The sequence below is a fragment of the Mustela nivalis genome (assembly GCF_964662115.1).
Source record: "Mustela nivalis genome assembly, chromosome: 17".
Classification (NCBI taxonomy): Eukaryota; Metazoa; Chordata; class Mammalia; order Carnivora; family Mustelidae; genus Mustela; species Mustela nivalis.
Window position 1 is genome coordinate 47,445,364 of NC_139036.1, and position 10,613 is coordinate 47,455,976.

Here is a 10,613-nt window from a genome sequence, read left to right on the forward strand (position 1 = left end):
TATTTAGTCTTCCTTCTGGAGTTCTCCTCAGGTCTGGTGGCATCAGATCTCCTCCTCACCCAAGTCCCCACCACCAGCACCACCACAACCTCAGGGAGACAGGAGTTCCCTGCTGCCAGGGTCGAGGGGGCCCAAGAGAAACTCCATCCCTCGTGTCCATCTGCTGTGGCTTGGCCAAATGGGCAGTAAAGTCTCCAGAAAGACCTAGAACCTGCCATCACTGATCTTTGGATAACTTGTCACTGTCCTTGGTGCCTCCTGCCCAGTGTCCCACCCTTCTCCCAAACTCTTGCCTGGGAAAGAACTGCTTCACATTCACTGTTGTGGCCAGGGGGGATATGGTCCTAAAAAACCAAACCCAGGTTAAGTCTAGTGATGACAGGGGTGATAACATTAATCTTAGCTAGCTGGGGTAAGAAAGTCCTTATGGAAGCTTAACTGTCAGATTCTCTTTATCCCCAGAGAATCCCTTCCCAACAAGGCCAGTCGCCCCTTTCCTGTGATTATTAATAGAGTGCTTATTAATTAATAGAGTGATTATTATTAATAGAGTGATTAGTAGGAGGATTATTAATAGGGAAGACGGGACTGTCTCTGAGAGTTCGTGTCCTCATCTGTAAATTAAGATCTGAGTTGCTTAGTCAGTGAGCCTAAGACCTGCCCAGCTCTGATGTAGCCGAACGGAGGAGTGACAGTGCTATGGGGCGAAGGGGAGAAAAGAGCAGAAGTCGGGCTTCTTGCCTAGGAGGGAACAGGCCTGAAATTTGGGGCCAAAATATTGAGAATATAAAGAAAAAATTATGCTGGATCAGCAAGATTTTTAAATATGTAGTTACTGTTTTGTTCCTAAGCTAATTGACAGTGACCCTGTAAATGACAACCCCACCCAACCCACATACCGCCTGGTGTGCCTCTGGGCACTGAGAGAGTCTTCCTGAAGGGCCTGGCTGGACTGACAAAATGGGGCCACTTCTCTGCTAATCCCAGAGAGGCCAGAAGGAAGACGGAGGCCAAACAGGCTAAGGAAGCATTCTGGACTCTTCCAGAATGACAGCCTACCTGTTTCCTCCCTTAAAAATCAAACGAAACCAACCCCCACCCCAGACTCCCACAGACGCTACCCCTCAGTTCTCTGCGGCAGTGACCGCGTTCTCGGCTCTTGGTAGTTCCTGTTGGTTCAGAATAACTCCAGTTCCTGTGTTTACATTTTGTCGAGCAGACAGTTTGCAGCAGCCTTAGAGGATCTGAACGAGGCCATCAAGCTCTGTCCAAACAACCGTGAGATCCAGAGACTCCTGCTGCGGGTGGAGGAGGAGTGCCGCCAGGGGCAGCCGCCGCCCCAGCAGCCGCCGCAGCCGCCGCTGCCGGAGGAGACGGAGCCCGAACCGCAGCACGAAGATCTCTACTCCGTCCAGGATATATTCGAGGAGGAGTACCTGGAACAGGATGTTGAGAACGTTTCCATTGGCCTCCAGACCGAGGCTCGGCCCAGTCAGGGGCTCCCGATAATCCAGAGCCCGCCGGCCTCCCCAGCCCATCGGGACTCGGCCTACATCTCCAGCTCACCGCTCGGCTCGCATCAGGTCTTCGACTTCCGCTCCAGCAGTTCCGTAGGTTCTCCCACCAGACAGGGCTATCAGTCCACCTCCCCCGCTCTTTCTCCCACTCACCAGAACTCCCACTACAGGCCCAGCCCACCACACACCTCCCCGGCACACCAGAGCGGGTCTTACCGCTTCAGCCCCCCGCCCGTGGGAGGACAGGGCAAGGAATACCCGAGCCCTCCCCCTTCCCCGCTCCGTAGAGGCCCTCAGTATCGGGCCAGCCCTCCAGCTGAAAGCATGAGTGTCTACAGATCCCAGTCGGGCTCCCCCGTGCGCTATCAGCAAGACACGAGTGTGAGTCAGCTTCCCGGCAGACCAAAATCTCCATTATCCAAAATGACCCAGCGGCCCTACCAGATGCCTCAGCTGCCTGTGGCGGTTCCCCAGCAAGGGCTCAGGCTACAGCCTGCCAAGGCCCAGATTGTGAGAAGCAACCAGCCCAGCGCCGCAGTCCATTCCAGCTCCGTCGTCTCCACAGGGGCCTATGGCCAAGTCGCCCACTCGATGGCTAGTAAGTACCAGTCTTCCCAAGGAGACATGGGAGTAAGTCAGAGCCGCTTGGTTTATCAAGGGTCAATTGGGGGGATCGTAGGAGACGGGAGACCCGTGCAGCATGTCCAGGCCAGCCTGAGTGCGGGCGCCATCTGTCAGCACGGAGGGTTGACCAAAGAGGACCTTCCACAGCGACCTTCCTCGGCGTACCGAGGTGGTATGAGATACAGCCAGACGCCACAGATTGGACGTAGCCAGTCCGCATCCTACTACCCAGTCTGTCACTCAAAACTAGATCTGGAGCGTTCCTCCAGCCAGCTAGGTTCCCCTGATGTGTCGCATTTAATCAGAAGACCTGTTAGCGTCAACCCCAACGAAATCAAGCCTCACCCACCAACTCCCAGGCCGCTGCTGCACTCCCAGAGCGTAGGCCTCCGCTTCTCTCCATCCAGCAATAGTATCTCATCAGCCTCCAACCTCACTCCAACCTTCCGGCCGTCTTCCTCGATTCAGCAAATGGAGATCCCACTGAAACCGGCATATGATAGGTCATGTGACGAGCTGTCACCAGTGTCTCCCACTCAGGGAGGTTATCCCAGCGAGCCCACCCGATCCAGGACCACACCATTCATGGGGATCATAGATAAAACAGCCCGGACTCAACAGTACCCCCACCTTCACCAGCAGAATCGGACCTGGGCCGTGTCATCCGTGGATACCGTTCTCAGTCCCACGTCTCCAGGCAACCTGCCTCAGCCTGAGTCCTTCAGTCCACCATCATCCATCAGCAACATTGCCTTTTATAACAAAACCAACAATGCACAGAATGGCCATTTGCTGGAGGACGATTATTACAGCCCCCATGGGATGCTGGCCAACGGGTCCCGCGGAGACCTCTTGGAGAGAGTCGGCCAGGCCTCCTCGTACCCGGATGTGAAGGTGGCTCGGACCCTCCCTGTGGCTCAGGCATACCAGGACAACCTGTACAGGCAGTTGTCCCGGGACTCTCGACAAGGGCAGACATCCCCTATCAAACCAAAGAGACCATTTGTGGAGTCTAATGTTTAAAAGACGTGTGTTGGAGTGAGACCCATATGTTTTCACTGCACATTTTCAGGCTTGGTTTCCACATTTGAGGTAGTTCTCTGGCTTAATTTCTCATGTAGTTTCTGTGTGGTGTTCAGAGGTGGCAGCCCACGTGCTGGAGTTCTTTGCATGCAGCCGACCGGGAAGCTGGCCTCCAGCGAGCCAGGACTTGAGTTCCTCCCCTCCGAGCCCCAGCCACAAGCTCTCTCCCTCTCTTCCGACGCCAACGAGGAGATTGTTGTGCCGTGTGCTTTAACCCAGGGAGATCAGACACACTGGTCAGCTTTTTCCAGGAGACAATCGCTTTCACTGATGTTCTTGTTGTGTGAATGTCTTTCTCCTTTTTTACAAAAATAAGGTGTTCTCGTTTGTTTTCTTCTAGGAACTTTAGAAAGAATATGACGCCCCTTTGCCTTCGCATTCTTATCCAGTGTTATCCAAATAGCCAACCCCAGTGCATTCTCGTGCCATGGTCTCCTCCCCCGGACTGCCAGCTCCCTGCAGTCATCAGGTCTAGAATGTTCATTTAGGTTATTGCTGGTCTTCCTATGGGGGCTAAAGGATCCAGGAGAAAGAGGAAACAGGTCTATTATATTGGAAGGGGGGAAAAAAACAGTATAATTATTTGAAACATTTTATGAATATTTAGAAAACAACCAGCCCTTTAAATATTTCACTCAGCCAAGGAAATCGGATGAGAATCATGGATATTATTAAATAATCTACTGAGAGGCATTCTCCAGGTTTTTAGCCAACCAGTAACTATTAAAAATCGACTGATTTTCCAGGGGTGGTAGCAGGGGGGCATCTACATAAATATATAGAAAAGAGAGGAAGAAAGACTGTTCTGGACGCTCAGTGAAAGGCTAGAGAAAATCTTTGTCTTGGAGAAGTCTGCATTTTAGCTCCTAAGAGATCACTGACCATCATACTCTACAAAAGCAAACTCTTGCTGAGGTGTGAGTGGTACCCTAATCCTGTTAGTGGGTCTTCGCTCGGAACCAGACTGTGGTCCACTGGCGCTCCTATTTCAGCCCACACGGTGTAGTGAAGAAATTGGTTATCTGGGAAGCAGATTGAATTCTCTCGGGACCGTAACCTTATTCCTGAAGTTTGCACCAAGGGTCATTGCACCCTGCGCCAGACGCCGTCTGATTCCATTTTGAGATCTATAGTCCCATTATGTTACTTTAGGAATCGTTTTCTTCTTTTTTTTCAAGGTAGGAGTGTTTGGGGAGCAATCTTTGAAAACCAGAAACTGCAACATGTTTCAGGGAGAACACAGACCCCTTTCAGCCCTGGGCGGGGGCACGTGAGACAGACAGCAGGTCTTCTGACCCGGGTAGCCTGCACCCTTCTTCCGTGTCTTGAGGTCACTTGCTGACCTCTCCTTTGCGTGATTGAGGCCAGCATGAGGTGGACAGCAGGAACACCGAAACCAAAGCCTTAGCACGGGCCTGGTGCTGACGGCACGTCAACTCTGAAAACTTAAGAAACTGAAGCAAAAGCGAATTCATCCTCTGTTACTAAGAATCATTCTGCTCTTGTTAGTAAAGGGCTATTGGAAGGGCAGTTTCCTGAACAGAAATCCAGATATGACCAGACCTGTTTGTAAGTGTCCTCTGAAAGTATCACTAAGACATGGGGAGCATGAAGTTGAGATCAGAAACATTTCTCTACTAATTTAGATTCTGCCAAATAGATGGGCCCCTCTGCCCCCAGGCCTGAAACAGGCCAGGACATGTCTCTGGGCTAGAAGCAGACAGCTGGGCCATCTCAAGACCCAGACTCTTTCCCCTCTCTCTGATGCCCCGGGACTGCGTCCTACTCAGCTAGCCCAGGGTGGGCCCCGGCGTCTTGGCCCTTCCCTTCTCCCTCTCTCTCACTGAGATGATGAAATGTCCAGCTGTGGCACCAGCCTACAGCCCGGAGCCCAGCTCCCGCTTTGTCCAGGTCTCAGCCCTGGGGGCTCTTGGCATCTCCTCCCTTCCTAAGCACCTCTCACCGAGGAGCTGCCGCGACATTCTGAACAATGTCTGCATCTGTCAGAAAAGTGCCCCTGCTTATTCGGAACACCACACATGCGACCTGCACTCAGCTCTTTCGGGGAGTCAGCGGGTTCTGCATTTCACCAACACGCCCCTGATGTTGCTTGTCCCCAGGGTCTCTTGGTTTTCTTGGACAAACCGGAGATTTAGGGTCTATGCCTTATTGGGCAAAATACTTAAAACAGTCAAAATGCAGGCTCTTTGTTAGCCATTGTAAGAGGGAGTGAATATCACTGCTGGGTGCCAGTTGAGTTTGACTAGAAAATGCCAACTGGACCTTCCTGGGGGCAGGAGACCGGTTCTCCTTGCAGGCGGACTGCCCATGCCCTGTTGTGCTACTTCACTGCCTTGGGCCGGTCTTAGTACCATGTATCCGAGATGGCCTCTCCCCGGCAACACTTGCTGAATCAATGTCTGGCTTCCGGTGGGGGGAGCTTTTCAGATGGGCCTGGTAAGTTCCACTCACCCAATTCACATCACCCTGCAATGGAGACAGTGGTAACAGACCTCAGCCTCTAGGTTTCTCACCAAATTGTACGTTTCATTCACCCAGAATTCTTGCACTAATGGGTTCCCATCACATCATGTCTATAAATGGGTGCACTTTACTGTTTGAATTTGTAATTCTGATAAATACTGGATATTTAAGTGTGCGTAATGTCTTCATTAGAAAATAGCAAAACCGCTCTTGTCTTTTAGTGTATCTTTCAAGGGAAAAAAAAAAGGAAAAAAAGGAAAGAAATCAAGCAGTGGATCACAACATTTATAGCACAAGAAATAACTGTTGTATATAAGCATCAAAAAGATTAAGAATTTTTAAATACAAAAAAAATTTGCAGTGATTTTAAAGTGCTTTTCCAGCAATTTTCTTAGGGACTCCTGAGACGTGGTTACTTTATTTACTGGATCAGTAAGGCACACAATTAACAATTAAAAATTAATGTTTATTTACAAAGTAAAGGGAAAACCTGTGTAACATGAGAATTTGGCATGGACAAAGACCATTTTGTATCTGCTGTTGTATCTCGTCTGGGTTGCAGATGTGCACTATTAAAGCCCCAAGTTAATAGAGCACAAACCCTTCTTGTTCCTCTCCCATGTGCCCCTCTTTCTAGATGTGTTTAACTTAAACTCGAAGGCTCAGGAAAATTCCACTAATTAGAATCATGTACAGTACCCCAGATCGTTGTCCAGAGACACAAGTTTGCTAATTTAGTTAAGCCTGGATTATTAAAACACTTTTCCTAAATTATTGTAAACAGAACAGCCTAGAGAAAGGTATCCTCGGTCCTTATATTGTATAGTAGTTTATGAACCCCTCTCTAAATATTGGTATTTTTATATTCCAGAGATGTACCCAATAGAAAAATTAACCAGTATCTAATTTAATATCCATAAGTATTTTCCTTAGATTTTAGTCCTATACAGTGGGTTATGTGGACGTCACCTTGCTTCAATCATACTCTACCACTAGGTGTCACTGTGGCTCTGCACCAGGCTTGTCTGGTGGCAAAGAACGACAGGCAGCAGGTTCCCCTGGAGGAGCCGCTCCCGGGGCAGCAGGCAGGCCCAGAGGGTTCAGGAAGGAGGGGACAGGCCTGCAGAGGGGTCTTCACGTATCTGTGCCCATTGTGGCGAGACAAGCTCTTTGAACACTACCCGCTTTGGACCTTCAGCCAGGCAGAGGACAGGAGAATTGACTAGAACTCCCTTGCTCTGGTGGGTGGGTGGGTATGAGGAAGCCTTCTTCACTTCCCGTGAGCATCCCTCTCAGTTCCTCTTGGCCTCCAACTTTTATAACTCCAGAGATGTCACAGTTGGCTGGTTTGATTCAAAAATTGTTATTTTTCTACTGCAGAAATGCCTTGGACAAAACCAGTTGCTCACTGAATCTTTGCCACAAAATGGAACAGGCTCCCCCGGGGGGCGGGGAGGGGGGACAGGATGTTCCCCCCTCCCTGTCCCGGCCTCTCCCACCCTGTCTGTCCTTGGGCTGCCCACTTCTCAAGAAGCCAACTTGCAGAGACAGCCTGCTGCTGCTTCCACACCGAGGCCCGTGCTGCCCGGGGCACGCACGTCGGGAGGTGTGGCTTTTTCTCCTTTTCCTCTAGGAATTCCAGACTGACCATCTACCATGACTAATAACAACGAACAAAGGGCTTAGGGGTAAGAGCTACCTACAAAGACGTGTCATGGAAACCTTCACCATGCAATGCCTTGAACTCCGCTCTGGCTGCTCCCCAGAAAAGGCGGCTGGCTGGGGGCCTGGACACAAGCACAACGGGAACGGTAGAGCCACTGTGCAGAGCTACTTGAATAATCACTGGGTCTTCATCAACTCCGTTTATAACACAGACCACTGAAGGGCTGAAGTGTTGGTAACCTGCGTTTGGTGTCCAATGCCTCACAGCTGCTGAGCCGCCCTGAGATGCTTGTGGCCATGCGGTGGCCACGGTCAGAGCTTTGAAAGTCAGTACCAAATGAATGCGTAATTGGACACCAAAAATCAAGTGTTACTTTCATGTTTCCTCACCCATTTCATCTCACTTCTTCCTGCCAACTCTGATACTCTCCACGAAGCTGACCTGCCAGGTTTTAGCTGAACGCGTCTAGATGCAGGCCAGCGTCTCTCGTTTTTCCGACAGACCTACTCCGTGGAAAGGAAGGAGCCTAGCTGCTTTGTTTTTGTAGCACTTACTGGCTGGATTTTTCTTTTGCCTAATCACTAACCAGAACCAGAACCACTAACCTGGTTAGGGGGACTCCACTCCATCCCTTGGGTCCCCAGGACCAGACAGACTGTAAATTCTGGAAATTCAGTACTTGAATGTACCTGCCTTATTGTGTACCAGCTGACTGGAAAGAAAAAAAAAAAAAAGAGTTAGAAATGCCGGCTCCAGATCTCTCCTTCATTCACAGGTTATTTTGGAAATCTTGTAAGTTACACTTCCTGTTCCAGTTTGTTTGTTTTTGTTTTTTCCTTTGGCTGATTCCTGCTGAGTGGGGCCAGTTCCTCATCGGGCTCAGGGCAGGTGCCATCCTCAGGCATGGCCTCCTTTCCATTTAGTGCAGCATATCCGTCTCTGTTCTGTCTCCTCCAAATCCAAGATGATTTTAATTAGTACAGACATGTACAGTCTACAATTAAAGAGTGATTTGTACTAATATGATTTTGATTCCTCCTCCTCTTTGCTGTCCTTTCAAGACACTTGCTGGAAAAAGCTTTAATGCACTTAGTTTTCCTTTAGGTTTTCTATGACTCAGATGTAAAGGACTTTCTCTGTACAGTATATTATCCAATGCATGTTTGTTCTCTCTCCTGATATATTGAACACCACACAGTTGTGAACTCGTGCAGTGGGGATGTCCCACACCCAACAGAGGCATCTAGCCCCCTGTGTATAAGGAAAGACCTTTTCCTTTGCTGTACTTGCTTGAGCAGTTGTATTGTCTGTACATGTGAGCTGTGTGAGATAGATGTGAAAAGTTAAATGAATGCATTTTCTGCCCATGTGTACAGATCGCCATCCGTACAATGAACTGTATGTATGAAAGCAAATGTACTTATTTATAAAGGGTAACACTTGGAAAAACACGGTGTTGTGGTGCTTTCTCCTTGCGGTACCGTGTGCCTCCCGAGAGCTGCCTGGAGCTCGCCCTCCCCTCACAGTCCCCTCGCTGAGCCTCCCCCAGGGAACAACCTCCCCTAAGGTGAAGGCAGAGGCCAGATGCCTGATGATCCGATTGGTCTCCCATGGGACATGCACAGTCACCCCTCCAGGCTCGTATTCATTCAGCGAGGTGACTGGGCACCCCCCGCTTCGAAGCTGGGGGAGTGCAGTAGGCATGCGGCAGGCACTCAAGAGCTGTGGCTGAGGAAAGACAGTTCCATGGGCCTGTCGGCGAAGGCTTGCCAGACCTGCTGGGAGAGGGAGGCTTTTTCCTCAGTGGGCTCCTCTCCCGACAAACCAAGGGAGCACTGAGATGTCTTGTTTGATTTTAGTAGCTGAGGCCGCAGGCCCGAGGGGAGGGGAGGGAACAGCCCTAGCTAGAGTTCCCCGAGCGAACTCGGTCAGAGCTGGAAGCTCTTCAGCTGTCTTCAGCAATCTGGCCAGAATTTCCCATCCTGACCAGCTAAGAGCTAGGCGGCTGCATCCTAAGTGGAGAAGCTGCAGGTTTCCTGAAAGCGGCTGGAGACTCTCGAGACTTTGTAAAAAGCGGCCAGCCCGGAGTCCTGCAGCCTTTCCTCTTCGCTGGGACCGCTCTGTCTACTGCAGGGACGAGCAAGGAAGGAGACTGCTTCCTCTAGACACCACATTGTGCTGAACAAACATCCCTGTTGTGCAACTACGTCCATTTCCCCAAAACAGCTAGAGCCAGGGAAGCAGGAAAACTCCAGGCACGCAGTTACCCCAGCCTGGATGCCACAGTTACTTCAAAGAGGACAGGAGAGGACTCTGGAAGGAACCTCCTGCTTGGTCTGAAAACTTTGAGACCTCAAGGGGTTCCAAACCCTGTCAGGTGAGGGACACACTGAGCCGGTGAAGGAGAGGGGAGGCGTCTCCTTCAAGTCTGGGATCAGTCGAATATTTCCAAACACAGAGACCCTGGATCCAGAGGCGAGCACAGAAGTCGGAGGTGACATGGGCCACTCACGGGGTCCAGGGGCTTCCGCCTTTACATTGAGAGCCAGCTATGATCTTGACCGAGCCATTAGCTCGTGACATGTACCAAGCCATGTGCTTTGCATGCTTTTAAGCAAATGAAGCTTCGCACAGAAGCCCTGATTCAGGAGACAGACTCCATAGACGCAGAAACCAAAGACCTCTCAAGAATATGGAGCATAAAGTCAGTTTCAGGAAGGATTCATGTAACCCAAGGATCACGCATCAGAGGATTTGCCGTAGGGCCCTGTTAGTGTTCTCAGCGACGTGCCCATCTGGAGCACCAGGGGCAGCCCCATGTGAGACCCTGCCCGACTTCACCATAAACGCGCCTCCTGCCTGGGCCACGGGAATGGCTCTCAAGTAAAATCTCCACTTGTTCCCCAAGTTTTGCTCCTCCTCTGAAGGAATAAAGAGACATATTTTTAAAAGGCAGAAAGTTACTGGGGGCGAACTTCTTGCCAAGGCTCTTGGCGGGCTCCACCATCCAGGCCACTCTCTCCGGGTTGAGAAAAACGGTTTCTCCCCCACTGGGTCCACACACCGAGCGAACCCCGGGCCATCTCCAAGCCTGTGTCCTGACAGCACGCGTCACTGTACGTTCTGTGCCCAGCCGGGGGATGATCCGTTTGTCAAGCCCGGTAGAACTAACCTTGGTATCTGACTGTTCTGGAAGCACCTTTTTGTCGCCACAGTAACTGAAGCTGGCAGGCCAGAGA

At 50.6% G+C, this 10,613-nt stretch overlaps 1 protein-coding gene and 1 long non-coding RNA gene across 14 annotated transcripts in view; one reads left to right on the forward strand and one right to left on the reverse strand.

Annotated features, from left to right (window-relative positions):
- LOC309851362 overlaps window positions 1-1,238 on the reverse strand; it is a 14,282-nt gene extending 13,044 nt beyond the window's left edge. For all 3 annotated transcript variants that reach the window (XR_014304747.1, XR_014304748.1, XR_014304749.1), the window contains exon 1: window positions 1,122-1,238. This is a non-coding gene — a long non-coding RNA (uncharacterized lncRNA). The remainder of the gene's footprint in view (window positions 1-1,121) is intronic.
- Window positions 1-8,823, forward strand: part of TANC2 (tetratricopeptide repeat, ankyrin repeat and coiled-coil containing 2) — a 360,787-nt gene extending 351,964 nt beyond the window's left edge. For 9 of the 11 annotated variants that reach the window (XM_082706545.1, XM_082706546.1, XM_082706542.1 and 6 more), the window contains one exon: window positions 1,220-8,823. In XM_082706545.1, the coding sequence (XP_082562671.1) occupies window positions 1,220-3,164 (1,945 nt within the window). In that variant the 3' untranslated portion in view covers window positions 3,165-8,823. The remainder of the gene's footprint in view (window positions 1-1,219) is intronic. The other 2 variants (XM_082706540.1, XM_082706541.1) reach the window with 1 other exon arrangement.
- The last annotated feature ends 1,790 nt before the right edge of the window (window positions 8,824-10,613 follow it).